Here is a 23356-nt window from a genome sequence, read left to right on the forward strand (position 1 = left end):
CGAGCGCCGTACACTCGTACAACAATACTCACGGCGAGCGGCAGCTGGCTCCTGGCGGCCAACTCGCGCTCCTCGGCGGCGGCGATGGCGAGCGCCGTACACTCGTACAACAATACTCACGGCGAGCGGCAGCTGGCTCCTGGCGGCCAGCTCGCGCTCCTCGGCGGCGGCGATGGCGAGCGCCGTACACTCGTACAACAATACTCACGGCGAGCGGCAGCTGGCTCCTGGCGGCCAACTCGCGCTCCTCGGCGGCGGCGATGGCGAGCGCCGTACACTCGTACAACAATACTCACGGCGAGCGGCAGCTGGCTCCTGGCGGCCAACTCGCGCTCCTCGGCGGCGGCGATGGCGAGCGCCGTACACTCGTACAACAATACTCACGGCGAGCGGCAGCTGGCTCCTGGCGGCCAACTCGCGCTCCTCGGCGGCGGCGATGGCGAGCGCCGTACACTCGTACAACAATACTCACGGCGAGCGGCAGCTGGCTCCTGGCGGCCAGCTCGCGCTCCTCGGCGGCGGCGATGGCGAGCGCCGTACACTCGTACAACAATACTCACGGCGAGCGGCAGCTGGCTCCTGGCGGCCAGCTCGCGCTCCTCGGCGGCGGCGATGGCGAGCGCCGTACACTCGTACAACAATACTCACGGCGAGCGGCAGCTGGCTCCTGGCGGCCAACTCGCGCTCCTCGGCGGCGGCGATGGCGAGCGCCGTACACTCGTACAACAATACTCACGGCGAGCGGCAGCTGGCTCCTGGCGGCCAACTCGCGCTCCTCGGCGGCGGCGATGGCGAGCGCCGTACACTCGTACAACAATACTCACGGCGAGCGGCAGCTGGCTCCTGGCGGCCAGCTCGCGCTCCTCGGCGGCGGCGATGGCGAGCGCCGTACACTCGTACAACAATACTCACGGCGAGCGGCAGCTGGCTCCTGGCGGCCAACTCGCGCTCCTCGGCGGCGGCGATGGCGAGGCGCGCCGCGCACATCTTGCGCTCGCACCGCGCTGCCAGCTTCTGCAAATTACAATTACTAAATTGTTAACAGACGTATACTGACTACTGATGTGGCGGACGGCCATTTAACTTGATTCCCCACGAAATTTTTTTAAATCGCACTAGTTCCGATTCTCCTATGCAGATTTTGACTCAACCTGACTGTGATGTATATAATATTAGGTAATAAGTATATTGGGGTCCGTTATTGGGGTAGTCGAATGCGATAATATAGGTACCCAAAAGTCATATAAATATTCAAACAACTATCTAAATCCTTATATCTTCACTTTCAGTGCCAAACGCCCCGTTTCCAAGATAAAATTAACACACCTAGCGTGTAGCTGATGTGTTGACATTCCAAAACCGAAAAAAAAAACTAAATTTATGCTTCCGCGCGGCGCTGTGTTCGAGTCTCCTCGATAAAGTCGTTGTTAGTCTGTCGAGTCTGTCGACAGTCGGTATGAAGCACGCACCTGTAGCTCGGCCGTGGCGTTCTTGGCGGCGAGCCGCAGCGCGGCGTTGTGCTCGAGTAACGCGGCGGTCTCCCGTCCGCGCCGCTCGAGGGTCTCCTCGAGTGCTAGTCGTTGCTCGTGAGCGGCTCGAAGGCTCTCTGTTGCCACCTCCTGTAATCATATATGATAGGTCTTCTTAAATTATGTCGATTCATAATAATCAAGAAAAACATTGTAGGCGATTTTTAAATTTCTTGTAGTTTTTATTTGTCAACAAACTACAACGGTTGTCTCAGCACCGCCTAGGTAGTTAATTAATTATAGACATCCAATTCACACACGCGTCCAAATATAGGGATTCTACTACAAAGTCGACTACAATAATGTATCGTGTGCAGTTGCTCATTCACTGCTAAACTATGATCGTAGCCATTATCATGGATTTCTAGATATGTAGCGAAAATGGTTCACAGAGGTGAAATGACAATATGTCGTGATGAGCGTTGATCGGTCGGTCGTCGTCCGCTGTCTGTCGTGAACTGGTCGTCAACTGGTCTTGTGATTGTCATGTCTAATTTTGAATTTAAATGTCGGTTGTTCCAATATTCTAATATGCATGTCAGTCAGCCAGTCAGTTAGTCGGTCTATGTCAGGTCGCCACGGAGGTTAGAAGCCCAACAAGCGTTGAACTGATTAAGTAGTAATATAATAATATGTTTCGTGAAGAACAAAGACCCTCATTGAGTCTCTGAAGCAAGGTTGGCTAGTGACCTGGTAGTTCTTCTTGTCGTGCAGCAGCTGCGCCACGTGCGCCGCCTCGGGCTGCTTGCCGGCCGCGAGCATGGTCTCGAGCGTGTGCACGCGCATGAGGAGGCGCTGCTCGCCCACGAACAGCTCCCACGAGGCGCGCGCCTCGGCCTGCGTGCGCTGCACACACTCGCGGAGCGCACGCAGCCGGCCCTCGAGGGAGGCTTCGCGCTGGATCGCTTCCTAAAATGTAAGGGCAGGACAGGTAACATTATGTATGAGGACATGCGGCAGTGGTGTATCACTAAATTGTTCAACCGCTCACGGCTCACGGCAGTCACGACTGTACCGAGCATTCATAATGTCATGCACAAAATGATTTAATCAGTCATGACCTTCCACTTTCAAACATTGGTTTTATTAAACAGTAGGAATTCTATACTTAATTATTTTGTAATTGCGATTCGCCATTTTTTACGCAATTCATAGTAATCCGATAAATAATAAAAAAATTGATGTAAAAGGTACTAAGGTAATAACCAGGTAAATATAACAGGAATTTTTAAGTGTGTTAAAGCAGGGGTTAACAAACTGTGTGCTGAGGGCCCGGGTACACCGTAGACAGTAAAGAGGGGCGCCGTGAGGCAAACCCTCACCATGTTACCTATCTATTTCGAATAGCCTAGCTAGGTTAGGGCGCAGAGATAAAATTTTAAGTATACAAGTGTGCCGCGGACTGAAAAAGATTGAAAGCATATAAATAATGCTGCGATTTCGACTTTTACTACTTTATGATCCCAGAAATTGTTTACCAATAAAATAACTGAATCCAAATTAAATAGCAAATAAACTGCTATTAACCAAAGGCCATATTTTCAATCGGTCATTGTAATTTGCATAATTCATTGTGATTTACACAAATATCTGCCACGCGAACTTTTGTACCTAATAAACGTGCATGTCATGAATTTGCGCCGCTGGTAACTAAAATATTTACCTGGTAGCCCTTACTGACCCTCAAACGCGAAATAATCCTTATTAAATTACATAATGTTCCATGACAGAGTAACGGGAAAACAAGAAAAGATCAGGTTATTGTACAATATCTTTGACTATTCATTTGATTGTGCCTGGTTTTAGACTGAAACGAGTATTACCAGTTCCGATAGACCGGCGTGGCGAGCTAAGTCAAACAGGGTAGACGATTTGTTTTACATATACAGGCTGTCCATAGTAATCCAGCACGGAAATAAAAGTCATTTATTTGAGTTCGTTAGGGAACAGTAACTCGGAAAAAAATAGCCGGGTACATTGGCTCCCTCAACCTAATTCCAACATGAGAGAGGCTATTTGCTTCCCTGCTAATACAACAGAAGCATAGAGTAATCGAACAAATTCAAATGGACGAGCAATGGTTCTATTACCTACTCTTGCCTATTCGAGCGACAGAGAGGCAGATAACGAAATTTAAATATATGCCTTAGACCCTCAGGCACCTACACGTGCACTAGGAGACTATATGATGAAAATAATCGTAAACCACAAGCGCCATATAACACCACGCAAACCATGTAAGTAACTTGATATAGAACGACCGACGTAAATAGCATCAAATCAACTCTCAAGCCTACTTGTTGAACATTATCAACGTCATTAATAAGGAGGAATTCATAACAATAAACTCGGTGCCGTAATGGAATGACATACATATCAGTATTGTTTATTGTTTTCTAGAAAACAATTATGCTTCTATTCGTAGATTCGTACCTATACAGTTTATATCATATTACATCCGGTGTTAAGATAATTTTTCAAATGCAAATTGCATATTTTTTCCATTTTTACGTCATCCCTTCCATTTATTTTATACCACGTCGGTGGCAATCAAGTATGGACGCCTGCAACACCGGAGATATTACACGCGCGTTGCCGACCCTTTGAAAACCTGTACACTCCTTTTTTGAAGAACCCCATACTGTAGCCCCATTTACCAACCTTTATGTAATACCTTATTGAGTATTTTCACAGGGGACTTTGGCATCTAAATATCGATTCTTAACGCAATCTGAACATCAACAAACAAGTTTATAATGGCGTTCACTTTTTTCAACTTGACCACGCATAATGTACGACTACGAGGTTTGAAAGACCATCCCAACTTGAACTCTAGGCTAGGCAAGCAGCTATTGTACAAGTTATCAGATTTTGCTTTACTGAAGGTGCTAACAGCAACACTCTTGGCTTATCATTGGTGAACCTTAAGTCTATGCAATAAGGTTTACGAATTATCAGTTACCGTTAATATTGTGGACGATGGTACGCACCTGTACGAAGCTGTTCAGCTGATACAGTTCCTTGAGGTGCAGCGGCGTAGTCATGGTGGGGTTAAAGGACAGCTTTGCCTCTTTGCCGTCGGGGTGAAACAGCTTGAGTAGCGCAACCACGGGCGGGAACGTGTTCTGCGAATAAATACACACGTGTTTAAGAAAGTGTTCTTAATGCACTTAACAATCTTTTAGGGGACGTATTTTGGTCAATTTCTTTTTACCTTAGATTATCTACTGATTTGGGTTAACTATTACCACAGGCATTAACCACTGGAGGGCTTCGTCACTTTTTTCTTAATAATATGACATCATTGACATCTATTACAGTTTATAATTTATATATAGTAGTGTGACTGTTTGTACTTAAAAAACACAAATAAAAATATTTAATAAAATAATTTGATTTGTTCCCAACGTTGTTCACAGGCATTAACATTTATTGTCTGACAATAAATGATAAAAATATAATACCTAATAACATAAGTATGTTTATTGAAAATTTTAGATCTGAGAGTATTACGTTTTATATATACACATTCGTAAAATGAATTTCATAAATAACATGCATACCAAGTAACAAGCTTTAAATTGACAAGATAATTACACCATGAAATATCGTTTACATATTAAACGCAAGATGATGATGAATGTAATTGCAAACACGCATTTGCGTGCTAAATGAAGACACGATTCCTTAGTTAGCCTACAATGTAAATGTAGGACCTACATTCAGTGACTAGCTAACTAGCTTGTTTACAGTGCACTAAATGAGAGAAAGGCTAAAGACTAAATGGAATCCTTGTATATAATCATTCAGCTGGACTGTTATGTTACTAACCGCTATGTCACTTGTCACGCGATACACCATCACATTTCTCGCATCGCATTGCAACTAATTTGAAAGATGCGGGTATTAGGGAGCGTTCTCGACGGCAGCGGACAGCGGGGCGACAAGCGGGCATATAGGGAGCGTGCATAAACTGTAGGGGGCAGCACAGGAGACGTCAGATTTTTGGCGCGAGGCGTAAATGTGTAGTTTATGCTTCCAAAGTAGCCCACAAGATGGCAGCACTTGCTTTGGCGTGAAGTGTCAATGTACATGTGATGTACATGTTTATGGTTCCGATTCAGGCCACAAGATGGCAGACCCTCCAACGCGCACGGTCCCTATATGTACCTATACATTTGATTGAGTTCAATTTGTGAACGACCGCTAGTCGCCCAGCACCGCGGCCTTACTTTTAAGTGTTTTATTATTTATTAATAAACGGATGTACTGGAACATATATATGCGGCGGCAGATCGTAAAATCAGGCAGATCACAAAATTCCCAGGCATATTGTGAATCGTGAAAATCATTGTCTCGTTGTCCGAGTCGACGGAGCCCTTGTTCTTATTCTGAACAGTTTGCCCTTCGGGCATCTGAAGCAACCTAAACTATGCTAGTTGTAAACATTGCCTCTTTTCAGCTTGAATAGCCTCGTGCTGATTTTTTATTATTGTAAATTTATTTATCATGCGGAAAAGTCGCTTTTATACGGTTTTGTCTTCCCCGTTTATCACAAAACACAAGTAACACAACAAATATTTATACGATTCTGACAATACACATGCCATATGAATGACGTTTAGTGACAGCTAAAAACATTGCCATATATAGTTTTTTTATTGAACGACAGCTGCAGACTTTTCTTTGTCTAACTCTACCTATCTATTGGTTTAATGTGACTACCGTCAAAACATTACATAGGAACTTTACGATTGGCCTGATTTTACGATCGGCCGCCGACACATACATTATTAAATCTGTTGCTATATAGGTACGCGGCAGCAAACCGCCGTCAGCGTGTGCATCGCCTAAGTCCCGCTTTTACATATTTCACACGTGGGAACTGGGAAAAGGAGCGATCGCTAAATTATCCTACATGACCAACATCCTACAAATGGCGTGTGAGCCATAAACTTTACTCATTCGAAAGTTCACCATAATCAATGATCAGTGTTTTTCTTTAACGTTTTATATTAAGAGGTGCGTATTACAACAAATTTACTACTTTTCGCGAGATTGTAGCGTATAGCAAATAGTCTAAACTACTTCGTTTTTAATCATAAATCGTTAACACCAATATGGAGTAAGTAATTTATGGAAATGATGACTTGAATATCATTTCGATACATGTTTGATCCATAGCTGAGTTCTTAACGATACACGTGTCGCTCTCCCGACGAATACTTCTGCATACAATCTGACTGATAAGGAAAGAGCAGCTTCCTTATTAGCGAATTCGCCAGCCAGTGTGATACTTCCATTTATATCACAAAAACAAAGATCTGTTACGACGACTGTGTTCTGTCAGTTGTTTCCGTGGGAAATAAAACGCATAGGTAGTTGAAGTGGGAAACAAAACGCATAGTTGAAGTGACAACCGTTCATGTAGCTCTAATTATTAGTTAAAGTAATTAAACACAGATAATAAATAAGGACGATCAATTTCGATACCAGATTGCGTTTTTTTATCATTATGGCGTCACTTCGCGGCAATTATTACGTGGTTTTAGAATTCGACACGACTTCGTGTCGAGATGATCAGTCCTTATTACTTAGAGTCTCTAGCGTTAGCGATAAAAAATGTATATACATGGTAGCGGAAATGTCGTTGAGTTATGTGCCACACGTTATCGAACTCCCATAATATCACAATGTAGGAAACAACCGTATTAGTTATTAATAGGTACAACCCAATTCATAAGGCGCAGTTATTTCTGTTGAAAAATAAAATACCTACATGTAGGTAGTCCAAACATCAAAACATGAATTTTGGTGCTAAATTGTGATATAACAATGACATTCGTTACGGTTTTACGCGTCCGTAAATTTAACTTCGTGATACGCAGACTTTTTACAGATATTTATGTATATAAATATTCATAGTTCATGGTTAGTTATTATGCGTAGTTTAAGATTTTGTTGTAAATATATAAGCAAATGTTAGAATATGTAAATAGTATCAGTACTGTAATCTCACTATATACATAAATATGATTGCAATGTAATCTTGACCTGTAAAATAATGATTTTACCAATAAATAAAACAATCTATCAATCATAGGAAATGATGCATTTTTTACAAGAGGTCTTAAAAAGAGAAGATACAGTATTTTGTAAAAAAAAACTTCACAAGTCATTTGAATTCTTGTAGCTAATTCTCGAGACGCTCCTTTACACCTTTACCCTCTCTTAGGGTTCCGTACCCAAAGGGCAAAAACGGGACCCTATTACTAAGACTCCGCTGTCCGTCTGTCTGTCTGTCTGTCACCAGGCTGTATCTCATGAACCGTGATAGCTAGACAGTTTAAATTTTCACAGATGTATTTCTGTTGCCGCTATAACAACAAATACTAAAAACATAATAATATAAATATTTAAATAGGGCTCCCATACAACAAACGTGATTTTTTTGCTGTTTTTTTCCGTAATGGTACGGAACCCTTCGTGCGCGAGTCCGACTCGCACTTAGCCGGTTTTTTTTTTAACTTCCAAAAAAGTAAGAGTACCATTCTATTCCTTACATTTTAGCAACTAAATACATAATTTAAACGCAATATTTCACCGACAAAAACGCAAGTTTCTTGTAGTTTGTGTTTCTCTTCAAGATGGGCTCTCAGTGACCTTGACGTCACGTTCACTTATGGTTTTCTTAGGAGCGTTTCGCGAGTGAAGTACGACTCGACTTTGGCTATCGATTTTGACTTTTGTATTGCTTTAATGCAATAGACATTTGATCCTAAACACAAACCCGATCGATTGATACCATTAATAAAAATTTGTCATGTAGCCTATTAAATCTGACTAAAATAGTCTTCACTTTGTATGCGGCAGATTCGGTGCACGAGCGGGATATACGTAATACGTGCATCATACGGGCTATCTCGTTATAGCGTCAGTTTGATAACCGCGTTACATTTGTAAAACTTACCTTCTCCGAATTGGTAGCATTCTCAACGACGGGAATGCCAAATTGGACCACGTCCCCTGAGAAGACCTCGTGCGGCTCCTGCTCCTTCGATATCGAACACCGGTTGTTGTTGATGAACGTGCCGTTGCTGCTTTGGTTGTCCTGTCAACAAACAAATGCTAGTCAGAAAGGTAAACTGAAACAGGATGGTCAGTTTCGCGGAGTAGTAGTAGTAATCACTTTATTGTACACAACACAGGTTTACAAAAAAAATTTGTTTTTAATACCACGTCGGTGGCAATCAAGCATACGGCCCGCCTGATAAATTACAGTAATGAGAGTTTGGATGTTTACGGAGCTGCAACGGAGCCTATCGGGACTGGGAAACAGACAATAGGTTGACCGAAGTGAAGGCGATGTGGACATTGCAGGAGAGCAGAGGTTCTACGCTAACTCGAAGTCGAAGGCCACGGAGAAAAACCTAAGCTTAAAACGTTATTCCGCGCCGTCTAATCGCTACAAATTGCAGCGCGCCTTCGCGTTTCTGATAATGACAAGTATATAACAGTTTTATACGGTAGACGCTGACATGGATGAAGCTGCAGCGTCTAGCAATTTAGCTCGCAGCCTCGTAACCAGGGGCCCTCGGGTAAGCCTGGCGAGGAGTTGAATAACCGACTACAACCTGTCATACAGAATACAGAACTTTATTGGTGGCAAACATAGCATTACGTTAGGCCTCGGGTACCTACGACTACGCATAAGAGCTGACTCGACCTAACAAGGACGACGATGACGCTTGCAGCTTCATCTTTGTTTTTTTAAGTTGTTTGCTCTATGACCTTTTTCGTGGCTCCGCCAGGGCCGCAAGTTAGGTGGATAGCAAGAAATGCGACTGCATATTTTCTGCACAAACTGGGTACGTCAGTCATCTGAGCGGATAATGATGACCAAACAAACAAGCGGTCACACAACAAACGACATTCCATGCCCGACGGCTTGATGCCAGATAGCTAAAATTAAGAATGCAATGCAACAATGCTCCATATCTAATGTCGACCTCCAAATTACGGACACAATGGCGCCTCGTGTTGTAGGCTAGATTTTGATCGACAATTTATAATTTTGTCGTTGTTTGGGTTTAATTCCAACGGGCTGCTTTTTCATATAGTGATAATACGTAGTACAAACAATTAAGGGGCCCACTGATTACCAGACCGCCGGACGATATCAGCCTGTCAGTTAGAACAAAAAGTTAACAGTTCCGAACAACTGACAGGCTGATATCGTCCGGCGAACTAGTAATCAGTGGGCCACATTAAGTCAAAGCTATGCTACGAAAATATTGGATAGTTTCTGCTAGAAATAATCAGTATAGGAGAGCAGATACAAGCCTATATTAGGCTTTATAACTTCCATTCTTAGTTCGCATAGCTTCATCCATATTATAATAACTGCTAGGTATGCTATGGAATACGCAGCCAACGCAGCATAACTTATATTTAGCGGAAAACATGATCATACTGAAACTTGGAGCAGCGTTGGCTTTTGACAGAGGTACAGTAGCCAACAAAAATATTACAACATGCCTTAAAATTTATACAAAAGCAAATTAGCATTGGTGGTCCTTTATAATACATATTGCAGTGTGCGAAGAGCGGTAATGCAACGTACGTAGGCTAGAATTATGGTTTAATAGTATGTTCTGCTTAGTAATTACACAGACGTTTCGTAAACTGGATATATAGGAGTCTATGTTTGAAATAAATTGTTTCTGATATAAAACTATGAAACCGGATTATATCGCGTATATTGAATTTATAATACATCCCGACGTTTCGAACCCTTTACAGAGTTCGTGGTCAACGGGTGACTCAGGAAAAACTACAATGTGCAATGTGGAACTTCGGTTTATGCGTGCTTCCTCGACCTGAGCCGTGCTTTTGACTTAGTCAATTATAAAATTCTCTGGGACAAATTGTACGGCTTAGGCACTGCGAGAGAGGTAGTGGAGCTGTTGAAGTGCTGGTACGGAGGCCAAACAAATCGTGTGAGGTGGGGCGACACGACTTCTAACAGTTACAGGTTAGAATGCGGTGTACGCCAAGGTGGGCTTACGTCTCCGGATCTCTTCAACGTTTATGTCAACGACCTAATAGTGAAATTGAGGGGCTCGCGTACTGGATGTCATCTTGGTGGTACGTGCGTCAACAGCCTCAGCTACGCTGACGACATGGTGCTGCTAAGTCCCTCAATTAAAGGCTTAAAAAAATTGCTTTTGATCTGTGAGGATTATGTAAATTCTCACGGATTAAAGTACAATGTGTCTAAAACTGAAATGATAGTTTTCAGGGCGGGAAGGGGTCCGGATTACGTGCAGGAGGTCAGATTGAATGGAGATGCGGTAAGAGTTGTAAAACAATTCAAATATCTAGGGCACATCCTATCCGAGGATCTCAAGGACGATAAGGACATGGAGAGGGAGCGAAGGGCCTTATCGGTCCGCTGTAACATGCTGGCGCGCAAATTTGGCAAGTGTGGCAACGACGTTAAAATAACTTTATTCAATGCATATTGCCAGTGTTTTTACACTTGTCAACTTTGGACAGCTTTTCGACGAAAGTCGTACAGCAGCATGAGGGTGCAATATAATAATGCATTTCGCGCCCTCATGAGGCTGCCACGCTGCTGCAGCGCGTCCGGCATGTTTGCCGATGCGCGTGTGCCGGACTTCTACGCGGTGATGAGGGCACGTGTGACTTCCTTTTGGGAAAGGCTGGGGCGCTCACAGAACGAAATTTTGAAAACCATTTTTAGGGATCCGGATAGCATATTTTTCCGATATTGGCTGTCTGTACACCGAGATGAGAATCGGAAATAACGTCGTATGATGTACTTGTGACATAGTTGCAAATTCCATCAAGACATTATGGTTTCCGAGATGTTCATAAGTCGCGCTAAAAAGTCTTTGTATGCATCCATCAATTCTTTACAAGTTTCATCATCAGGCCACGGGCAAAAATATCGGCTGAATTAAAGATGGAGTTCTACAGTAACAACATCAACAACGCTGTTACGTCGTCGCCCAAATCCATTGTTTAATTTACGTTTTATGACATAATTACACACATTGTGTATTGTTTTTTTTGTTTTCATGTATTTTCTTTTATTTTGTAGTTTCGCAGTGTCTTGGTATTACTGTCATGCTGTGTTACTAATTTGAATAATAAAATTAATAAAAAAAATGGTGAGTGCCGTGGAACACTCGGAGAAAGGCTGGTGACGTGTTTATCATGTTTATGCTTATTGTCATGTTATGTTCTTCGTGTCCGTGTCCGTCATCCTCATTCTCATTAGTATCATTACATATTTTTCAACGCGCCTTACTACGTGGACCGCCTCCATGGTTCCACTTCGCTCTTTTCTGTTCATTTCATTTCGCTCTATGGTTCTTCAATTTCTTCATAGCCTACAGATCTTCAGGTATTTGCATGTTTAAATGACATTGGGTCATCATAAGAACATCAAAAGTCGAACCTATTAGAACCAATTCCTTTTTTGGAGGTCGGTTAATAAAGTGAAACATAATTCGATTCGGTCGAAGCTATTTAAATGTCTTTAACTCGTGTCTATTTTAAATGCGAAGTGGATGAGAAGCAAACGTCAATTAATAATCGATTTAATTTAGTATATTCGTTATCAAATCGCTTTATAATAACAAACTAAGGTCTGTTTTTTTTATTCCGTAGACTAAAATGACGTTTCATGTGTAAGACATGACATTTCTTAGTACCACATGAAATGTAATTTTAGTCTACGGAATAAAAAACAGAATATACACAATCTAAGCAATTAAACAACTGTAGGTAATGTATAAATCACATTGGTCACTGATTGCATTAGTCTTCAGTCATGTTTTTTTATTGTGCAGTTGTGCACTTATCCCCTTTTTTAATGTGCAATGAAATTAATAAATAATAATAAATATTTAGCTGTGTAAAAAAACGCAAATAGGTTTATCGGTAACCTATTGTCTATCACTGCAACACCTTAATCACAAGTGAAGCAAAGATTTTTTAACCATTATTTTATACAATTTATCGAGGTCTATTCCTATAAATGTCTCTGAGCCCGGCGATGCAAGACCGTGTCATAATCATAATCACCAAGTTAATCTGCACGACATCGCGATTACATCGCAGCGATCACTCATCCCACATGTAGCGAAGCGTTGTATTAGAGCCTTGAACGGGTTAACTCTCACTAATTTCCGCCTACGGCCTTTGGTTCTGTATTACTAATACTTACTGAGCGAATCGCCTATAGCTAACCAAAATAATGGTCTCTGGTTGCGCGAGGTTATTACGAGAGGCCAATTCGAACATTATTAAATGATCTCATTTTCATAGGTATCACTCACAGTGCATCTCACTCGTACCTACCTCCTTGCTATATTAGAGCAAGAGAGTTAAGTTGCAATTGATGGAGTGCTGAAATATCAACTTGTCAAGTTCGTATAATATGTATAGGCCTTCGGATTACGTGATCACACATACACAACGAACGCCATTAGGTACCTACTTAAAACTAAATAATAGGCATTTTTTATTGGTCTAAAAGACAGATAGACGGACGGACAATGGATAAGCATCCATATTACTAAGCATTTATATAGGTAGCGTTACGTTTATGTCTCTTAGGGTCCTAAGAGGTTTAAAACTTTGCTCCCATGAGGAGAGGCGATGCGCATTGCTAGTGCTACCAATAGGAATAACAAGCCTGTGAGCGTGCCGCCGTTGTCTCTATGCTAATTTACTTACAAAACTGTACCCCTGGTTTTAAAAGCTATGCCGACTAGAGTTTTGAGGTAGCCTTCAGGGATATTGAAACTGTTTTGGCCTTAATTTCCTGTTTTTATTACTAATAACATGATGGTCAAAATAATTAGGTCAAAATGCGTGAATTTCTTTAAGATATAACGGCAACTGAATAAAAAGTTAATGTTTATAAACTATGTTAGCAACTGTAAAATTACACAATTGTTTAATGTGACTTTACGGTGTACCAGTTTTATATAAAATGGTTTTTGGTAACCACTGAACTTTACGGTGTACCAGTTTTATATAAAATGGTTTTTGGTAACCACTGATTGATATCTCGGTTAGAAGCGAACTTCCGGTTGGCGCCATTTCTGATTGTTGACGTATTATGAACGTAATTATTTTTGATATTATGACACTTTTATCCCATGCACGGCTGTGGAATGAACTAATGTCATCATTCTTAAAGGACTAAAAGGGTTTTTTAAAGAAGTATAATGAATATGCTGAATAAGCTACGTATCTTATAACAATCAGGTAAGCCGTACGCTTAGTGCAACCGATTTACTACGGAAAAAATAACTGACCGAACATGCAGGTCACATGAAAATCAGCGTTTAGATTGTCTACACTGATATATGTCTGAAACTAAACAGAATCAGGTTTAGATCTGCTCGTACCTTTGAATAGCGCGCTTTATACAGCACAAATGAGTAATAATTACTAGCTATAGCTGGCACAGTTAAGTATTGCGCATTTAACCTCGCATCCTCATATATTGTCCGATTCTCTACAAAACGTTAATGATAGAGGCCGTTTCGTCGGATTTTATGAATTCTATTCTTAAGGCGGTTCCCTGAGCCAGAAGGCGAAAAATCTCCTTATATGATCATGTTTTTCTAAGAGGCGTTGATATTCATAGACGTGGAAAAAATATATGTAGTTCTTGACTATATTATCTTTAACAACATAGCTTCCGATACACGAATTATGACACTTCGCTCGATACAATTAATTCCCAAAGTAACCTCTAACTCGGACTTTTAATCCTACTTTACGACACGTACCGCGATCACTGTAAATTATTAAATGGAATAAAGTTCATTTAAACTTGAAAAAGCGCTTTTGTATTCTCCATGCGCAAGTGGTCCTTCGAGGGAAAAAGTAAAATCAGTGTTCGACGTTTTCGTCAAAGTAGTGTTCGCGGCAAGTGCGTGTGCGAGCTGCCTGGCCGTCTATATCGGCTGGGATTTCGTCGTGGTCGTGCCTAGGCTAGCGCTGCTGGCCTGGAACTTCGTTCTATCCATAATAGAACGAAAATCAGACACGGATTGGAGAAAAGAGCATCATCAAAAACCGCAAGTAACTCGGTATAAGTCGAATTTTTCGACCACCGACATTCCTCACTTTTAATATGGAGTGAAGTTTGTGCAACCCGCAGCCATCTTGCGGAACTTCGCATTGGTTTTTGACTTTGACAGTTTGTGTCATCTGTCACGTTTGACATTGACGTACAATAAATATCAAAACAAAGTGCTATCAGCGTCGTTGTGCCTTCCTTTAAAAGTGTTTGTGCATTCGTTCGTCATAAATAAAAATTAAAATGGCTACCGAAACGGAAAACCTAAAAAAATTACGCGTTATACGCTCGCAGTGTAAAGGAACGATTACGAGAATCGACAATTTTGTCAAGGATCCCGTATGTTTGGCAGCCGCCAGCGCCGATATATTAGAGGCGCGAAAAGAGAAGCTCATTTCCACCTTAAAAGATTACGAAAAGGTGCAAATGGACATACTAAGCATTGATGAAGGCGATGGTGAACAGGTGGGAGAAATTGAAGACAAATACTATTCTATATTAGCAAAAATTAACAGCTCTCTTAAAATGTTAAACACAAAAGTGACTTCGGATTGCCACAACGCATCCACATGTAAGTTGCCCACAATAGAAATTCCCTTTTACGATGGAAAGGATTTCACTAAGTTTAAACCCTTTTTCGACTTATTTACTGCTGTTATCGATCAGAATAACTCGCTGTCTGATGTGCAAAAGCTTTTTTATTTGAGAAAGTACCTACGAGAGGATGCGTTGGCGGTTATTCTGAACTTGCCATTGGTGAACGAGTCATATAAACAAGCAATACAATTATTAAAAAAGAGATTTGACAACAAGGCTAGATTAGTTGCAAACCATATAGGTATATTGTTAGATATTTCGAATATACAAAAGGGCACAGCGGCTTCCATACGAACATTTGTTTCACAAATAAATCAACAGATGCATGCATTAAAAAATTTAGATGAACCCGTCGATAAATGGGACATGCTTTTAATATCAATTTTGACTAGAAAGTTAGATCAATTCACACACCGGGCATATCAATTAGACCGGGACTCTGACACCATGCCTACTATGGCTGGTTTCATTGAATATTTAGAAAAGCGTGCTATAGCGCTCGAAGATAGTCATCCAAATAAACATAGTACCTACTATGATGGTGCTACCAAACATGTTTATAATAAAAGTACTTGCTATGAAGGTACTCACAAATCAATACCTAAGGTTACAAATGTGGTATCGAAGTCGTTGCCGCCCTGTAGGTACTGTGATAACAAAGACCATCAGATATATAATTGTCCCATATTTAAAATGTTACCTATTGCTCAGAGGCAATCTTATGTAACTGAAAAACACATGTGTAATGTATGCCTCAATAACCATGATGGTAAATGTAAATTTACTTTTAAATGTAAAATGTGTAAACAGGGCCACAACACATTGCTGCATCAGGAGCGCAATGTGAATGTGGAGAAGCCCAGAATAAATAATGATGACAGTCAGCAGCCACTATCATCTGATGCTGGTGAGTTTGAAATTGCTGTTAATACTATTTTAAATTGTGTGTCCGATAGTGGTGTTTTGCTTCCAACCATAAAGGTAAAATTAGCAACCAAAAATAATGAAGAGGTGGTATGCAAGGCATTGCTGGACACTGCGTCTCAAGGCAGTTTTATTAGATCAGATTTGGTAAGCAGGCTTGGCCTAAAACCTATGATTGAGCCAAATAATATTATTGGGTTCCGTAAACAACTATGTAAAGTAAATGAGTATGTAACTTTAACTCTTCAATCTTGTAAGAATAATGTTAAAATAATATTGAAATGTCATATTAGTGATGAAATTACTTCCAAACTGCCTCAAAGATCATTAGATGTATCTAAATATCATATTCCACAAAATATAACTTTAGCTGATGACACATTTTACATAAGAAATGATATTCCTCTGTTGCTTGCAGCCAACATCTATTTTGCTATATTGTTGCAGGGCTGCATAAAAACTGAAAATGGACCGGTATTCCAGAATACCATGTTAGGATATATTGTCGGAGGAAGTATCCCCGAGGAAGGTACTACATGTAATATTGTAACAAATTTAGTTAATAATATATCTGATGGTGAAAAATTGGAAAATGTAATGGAGCAATTCTGGCTCTCTGAAAAACTTCCTGAAATGGAAAAATCTACAAATGATGAATTTATACAAGCTGAAAAAATATTTCAGGACTCTGTATCACATAAAGACAATAGATTTTATGTTGATATGCCATTAGCTTTCCCTATGGAAGAGTTAGACCTTGGTGACTCATTTTCTGTTGCCTATAATAGATTCATAATGTTAGAAAAAAGGTTACAAAAAGATCCTTTGCTATTTGAACAATATAAAAAATTTATTGACCTATATCTGGAATTAGGACATGCAAAGATAGTTGATATTGAGGGTTATGATTTAAATGGTCCTGTGTTTTTTCTAGGACACCACTGTATTTTTAATCCATCGAGTCGAACCTCACATCATCGTGTGGTCTTCGATGGATCGATGAAATCTAGAAATGGGACATCGCTGAATCAAGTCATGCTGAACGGACCTGTTGTACAGAGTGAGCTCTTTGATATTCTTATTTTGTTCAGGACTTATCCATTTATTTTAACTTGTGACATTCAAAAGATGTTTCGCAATGTTTTTATAAATGAACATCAACGCGGACTTCAAAACATTTTATGGCGCGAGTCGCCCAAAGACCCTATCAACTGCTTGCAGCTTCAAACTGTTACATACGGTTTAAAATCGAGCACATTTTTAGCTACAAGAGCTCTAAATGAGCTAGCAAATATGCATAAGGATCAGTTTCCTTTGGCCGCTCAGGCTATTTATAAAAATACATTTGTTGATGATGTGCTTACTGGTGCTGATGATGTAGGGACGCTTCAGGAGCTGAAAAAGCAAATTGTAGAGCTTCTGAAATTAGGTAGTTTCTCGTTACATAAATGGTGCTCGAACCATGCTCCAGTCTTGAGCGATATTCCAGTTGAGCACAGACAAATTGATAGTGTAGAAATAGGTCAAAATGACACCGTGAAGACTTTAGGTCTTACACTCGAGGTAAATTCAGACAAATTGACTTTCTCTTGCCCTGCAATCGATGAGGCAAACATAATGAACACAAAAAGAAAAATTCTCAGCTTTATAGGGAAAATGTTTGACCCACTTGGTTTAATTGGCCCGGTAATCGTGGTGGCCAAACTATTCATGCAAGAACTCCATAGCTCTATGCATAAAGATTGGGACTCAATAATCCCGAATGAAAAATTCCTATACTGGTCAAAGTTTTTGGAAAATTTAAGGCAAATGGGTCAAATTAAAATAGAAAGATGTGTAAACTATAAATTAGTATCACATGTAGAGCTAGTAGGGTATGCCGATGCATCTATTAAGGCTTTCGGGAGCTGTCTCTACCTAAGAGTTTTTATGACTGATGGCTCGATTCAAGTGAACTTAATATGTTCCAAAAGCCGTGTGTCCCCACTTTCTAAATCTCACACTATTCCTCAATTGGAGCTTTCTGCTGCTCTACTTTTAGCGCAATTGGCAAGTAGAGTCAGTAAGATTTTAAATGATAGAGTTCCTCATAAAATATTTCTCTATAGTGATTCCCAAATTGTTTTGTGGTGGATCAAGACTGAGGCAGCAAAAAGTACTGTATATGTAAAAAATAGAGTCAAACAAATTGTAGAGCTTACTAAAAACTCACAATGGCTGTATGTTAGGTCAAAAGATAATCCTGCTGACTTATTATCAAGGGGAGTTGAACCGCATAAGCTGCAGGAGTGTGATCTATGGTGGCATGGTTCGCCTAGTCTTTGTGATGTAAATTATACACATACAAATTTAGAAGAGTTTAATCATGACGATATCATGACACGCATAGACTCTCATAGTGCTTCATTGGATGCGTCTTCTGACGATGTAGAGGGAATTTTGTGCCATACCGCAAATTTAGAGCCTCTAGATTTATTAAGAAAATATTCCAACATAAATAAACTTCAAAAAGTGGTTGGTTTTATTTACAGATTTTATAATAACTGCTTGAACAAAGACAACAAAATAACAAGCAGAAACTTAACTGCAAAGGAATTGCGTGACTCTATGACGAAAATTTTACGTTGTACACAGGCAGAGCATTTTGATAAAGAATTAGTCCTGCTCTCAAAAAATAAGCCTGTGACAATTAGTGATCAATTAGCATTCCTAGATAAAAACGGAGTAATTAGGGCCGTGGGGAGGCTGCAAAATGCAGAGAACCTGTCTTATGACAAGCGGCATCCATCTATACTTCCAAAAAACTCCTTTATTACCGATCTTATTATAGAACGAGAGCACTTAAGACTTATGCATGCAGGCGCTAGGCTAGTATTAGGCTCTCTATCTCAGAGACACCATCTTGTAAATGGTATACGAGAGGTAAAAAAGGTGGTGCATAAATGTATAAAATGTATACGTATGAAGGCTGAAGCAGCAAAGCAGTTGATGGGAGACCTCCCTAAAGAAAGAATCACTCAGAGCAGACCCTTTCAGCATGTAGGAATTGATTTCTGCGGTCCGTTTAATGTGAAGGTCTCTCGCATTAGAAAACCTATTATTACTAAAGGCTATATCGCACTTTTTGTTTGCTTTGCTGTAAAAGCGATACACTTAGAACTTGTTTCTGATCTCACGACTGAAACTTTCTTAGCATGTCTTAAACGATTTATATCTCGGCGTGGCATGCCCACAAATATATTTTGTGATAATGCAAAAACCTTTAAGGGTGCTTGTAATACATTAAATGGCTTGTATGACCTATTCTCCTCCAAAGATTGTAGAGACTCTGTCAACAGATTTTGCTCAGACAAATATATAACATTTAATTGGATACCGAGTTACTCTCCAACATTTGGAGGAATTTGGGAAAGTGGTGTCAAAAGTGTAAAACACCACTTCAAAAGAATAGTAGGCAATCTATGTTTGACCTATGAGCAATTTAATACTGTAATCATAGATATTGAAGGAATTTTGAACAGTAGACCTATACTTGCTGCTATTTCTAATGATTGTGATTATATAACTCCTGGACACTTCATTTGTGGCGCAGCCTTAACAAGTTATCCAGAAATTGATCTCACTGAAACTCCAGTAAATCGGGTTTCATTTTGGAAAATGTGCACTAAGCTTAAGCAAGACTTCTGGAAAACTTGGTCTCAAAGTTATTTGACCCAACTTCAGAGCCGCCCCAAATGGAAATACCAACAAACTAATTTAAAGGAAGGTGATTTGGTAATAGTAAAGGATATGAACACCTCTCCATTAAATTGGCCAATGGCTCGAATAGTAAAAACGTTCCCTGGTAGGGACGGATTAGTAAGGGTAGCTGATGTTAAAATTAATAATAAGATATTTCGTAGAGCCATAACTAAGTTATGTCCTTTACCCGTAATGTAGTTTTAAGAACTTGTCCTATGTAGATTCCTAATGGCGGGTCCAATATTTACCTGTATGTAATATTGCCTGGCCCCAACTATGTTTAATACAAAACATATAGAGTGTAAGCTTAGCTTAAGTATTTTTTTATATAGCAACATTTTTGCAGTTGCCTGTTAATTTGTATGTGGCAACTCGCTCTCTTCTGCTCCCGATCCGAACTCAACGACACGTACCGCGATCACTGTAAATTATTAAATGGAATAAAGTTCATTTAAACTTGAAAAAGCGCTTTTGTATTCTCCACTCGGTTATTTATTATGTGATACTTTAAACAAAAAAAGAAGAAAAAACAATTTTAACATAAATGGTAATTTCATAGCTTTAGAATTTACGGTAACGTTTTTAAAATAAATAAAAACCGACAAAATCCGAACAAAATTGACACTTGGCGCGTATGTTCTTTCCCGTTCTTTCTTGCGAAATGTGACAAAGACAGCGGCAAACCGATGGAACGGCCTTAAAAGGACACTATTTATGCTTGTAGATATGCAGAAGTGCTCGAAGTTTGACGTTCGACCTAATCGATATTAATTACGCACTCGAGCAGAAGTTGCAACGCAACGTTTGGATGGGATTAAAAATAACTAAAAATATTGACCACTTTTGAAATATCTGTGAAGTTGCGAAAAAAAAGCAATATTATGAATTTATGACACAATAACTGACTTGTTAGGTCTAGGGAGATGCGTTTAAAAGGGTTGAAAGGGCTAAAAGCGTAGAAACCTTTCTCTATGTGTAAGTTCGAAAAGGGTCGACCAATAAAAATTTGTAAAGGATTTATTTGTGATATGCCAGTGATGGTTCTTACAAGTTTTAACTTAGTAGTGCTGTAAACAATTGTAACGTGTTTTCTCTAATTTCTAATTTCAAGTTATTCTAAGACAAACCTGAGTTATTATGACCTAAACAGACGAATTGTTAAATTCACGAGTAGACGGTTCAAGAACTTGCTTGCGATTTTCGTTACATTGCGGTATTTGTTCGATGGACTGACTTCATTGCACTATGTGTAAGCAATGTATCGAATATTGCATGCAAGTTCTTGAATCGTTTAAATGCGGCTTAAGTCACAGCCACAAGTTAGATGGGATAAAAAATGAATGAAACTACCGTGTAGTTCTTATCGACCGCCATTGAAATCATTTGGTAACATTTAGGTCACCTGCATGCGTACCGGTTCTCGACTTTGACAAAATCAATACAATAGGCGTGATGGTGTCGCGTAACACTGTGCCGCTATCAGTATTAAAGACTGGGGCTATAAGAATATTTTATACCATCGCAATACTTGGAGAAAATGATGTATACAGGTAAGTATTCGTTAGTCGGACCACACGCTAAGTATTCATGCAAAGTGCTACGTCAAGTACGGAGCTTATAGGTTAACATTTTCAGAAAGCGTACCCGTGGTCAAAGTCTTCAACTATTGCGACGATAAGACCTAAAGTTTTTGATTGTCATCGTTTTAAACACCTTTTTTTAAATGTTTTATAAATATACTTATACATATTATTCCAGCCTTTTATGTTTTGTGTAGGTAGTAAGTCTTAATTTTAAAAGTGGAAAAATTACTGCCTTGGGTGAGACTTAAACTCACGGCCTCTGGATCGATACTCCAGCGCTTTGCCAACTGAGCCACCAAGACCTCATCCATAGTCAGCAAATCTTTCCACTATATGGGTCTTCTTCTTAAACGGCCACCGGGGTCATATTGGAAATTCACCAGTTACGATGTAATGTGCTACCCATTCTAAATTAATTTTTAACAAGCAGAAGCAGAGCTTAATAGCATCGTTCGCAGACCTTTCTGCTTGTTAAAAATTAATTTAGTATGTGTTAAACCATTTTAGTATGTGTTAGACTATTTTGTATTTTTTATTATTTGTCAGTTGTGACAGTCGCCGAAAGCTACATCATATCGTCTACAAGACATAAACTACATACATATTATGGTGATTTTGATTGCTACAATTTTTCGTTTTCTTAAGTTACAAGCTACTAGTTTTGGCATCAAAACAACGTGTCTTCAGATTACGTACATCTTTAACATTCGTGTCTTCAATATTAGAGCAACGCTATACTTTGTAGTGTGCACCTATTTGCACGTCACACGATTACAATGTAATAGTTACATAAGTGGTTCTACGTAAATGATAATAATAAGTCCAACTTAACACTGGATATCCCATGAGGCAAACTAGAAGTTTTAATTTAACATTTTATCAAAACGCAAATACATCTCAAAAGCACAAAAACTTGGAAAACCCTTAAGGGTGATATCGACGCGTAATCGCTTTAAGCAGATGCTGCTTCATACTACAAAACGGTAAACGGCTCCTACGGCATTTGACAAAGCGATTTTCGTCGACTAATTTGACGACACCCTAAATAAGCAAAATTAAATAAACTTACCACGAGGTAAAAGTGTCCTTTGTCATAATACAGCGTAGCGTGGTGCCGCGATAGCACTCGACATTCGAAGATGGTATTTGTAGGGCTGGGGGTCGCTCGATATACATTGCGTCCAATCTGTAAAAAAAAAGTAAAAATACAAATGTTTAAACATACGGTGATAAAGCAAACGTGCTACGTTTGTATACTTTGTATTATACGAAAAGATTAGATTAGATCAGGTACACTAGAACGGTTCAGTATTTGTTCAAATTAAGCCGTTTTGAATGAGATTTTAACTTTAAAATTCGTCGTAGCAGATTAAAAAAAGGAAAAACAATATGACGTTCACTAAACTAGTTTTAAAAATGTGCTCAAAAAAGGTTAGGGGTAATATTTCCATAATTCCTTTATCTCATATGCGGTAAAAAAACATTGAGTGGGTAAATAGTTGACCTGTCCCGCATTGTTCGAGTCTTCGTTGTTTGTTACCTAACAGCGAAACGTAAGTTACACCAACAAAGTTGTACGTCGAACGTAGACATCGCTTTCCAATAAGTATCAACAGGTGTCCCGCCTACAAGAGTCATCTTCAGTGGGTGTTTCTATAAAGATCTGTAATACAAGCGAAAGTTTTGTTTAACAAATATGATTATTAGAAGTCTTCCGCTTGTATTAAAGGTTCCGTACCACGCACTATATTTTCATAGCTTGCCTAGCTGTGGCAACTGAGGCGAGTCGAATAGTTAGGCCATCTACATAAATAACTTATTATGGCGGTTATCACACTGATGCGGTTTCCGAA

General features: G+C 39.8%; 2 protein-coding genes across 4 annotated transcripts in view; one reads left to right on the plus strand and one right to left on the minus strand.

Moving 5' to 3' along the window:
• Positions 1–23356, minus strand: part of LOC134746162 (sarcolemmal membrane-associated protein) — a 57201-nt gene that overhangs the window by 13236 nt on the left and 20609 nt on the right. The window contains exons 2-7 of the mRNA XM_063680466.1: positions 22573–22689; positions 8500–8640; positions 4520–4654; positions 2220–2438; positions 1470–1619; positions 913–1014 (exon numbers count right to left, since the gene is read on the minus strand). Of these exons, the coding sequence (XP_063536536.1) occupies positions 913–1014; positions 1470–1619; positions 2220–2438; positions 4520–4654; positions 8500–8640; positions 22573–22689 (864 nt within the window). The remainder of the gene's footprint in view (positions 1–912; positions 1015–1469; positions 1620–2219; positions 2439–4519; positions 4655–8499; positions 8641–22572; positions 22690–23356) is intronic.
• LOC134746161 (uncharacterized) lies at positions 14548–20250 on the plus strand. Of its 3 annotated transcripts, none has more exons than XM_063680463.1 (3): positions 14548–15229; positions 16066–16162; positions 16627–20250. In XM_063680463.1, the coding sequence occupies exons 2-3, from the start codon at positions 16127–16129 to the stop codon at positions 20116–20118; spliced, it is 3528 nt and encodes a 1175-aa protein (XP_063536533.1). In that variant the 5' UTR covers positions 14548–15229; positions 16066–16126; the 3' UTR covers positions 20119–20250. The 3 variants fall into 3 exon arrangements, with proteins under 3 accessions (XP_063536533.1, XP_063536535.1, XP_063536534.1); XM_063680465.1 differs by having other exon boundaries at positions 14548–15123; XM_063680464.1 differs by having other exon boundaries at positions 14548–16162.

Source organism: Cydia strobilella, chromosome 12 (genome assembly GCF_947568885.1).
Source record: "Cydia strobilella chromosome 12, ilCydStro3.1, whole genome shotgun sequence".
In the NCBI taxonomy this organism is placed as follows: domain Eukaryota; kingdom Metazoa; phylum Arthropoda; class Insecta; order Lepidoptera; family Tortricidae; genus Cydia; species Cydia strobilella.

What these genes read in the sequence shown, in the direction of transcription:
- LOC134746161 (XM_063680463.1), top strand. Translation starts at nt 16,127, where the DNA reads ATGATGACAGTCAGCAGCCACTATCATCTGATGCTG. An exon ending in GCCACTATCATCTGATGCTG is followed by an intron (nt 16,163 to 16,626) that starts GTGAGTTTGAAA and finishes ATATTGTTGCAG; the next exon opens with GGCTGCATAAAAACTGAAAA.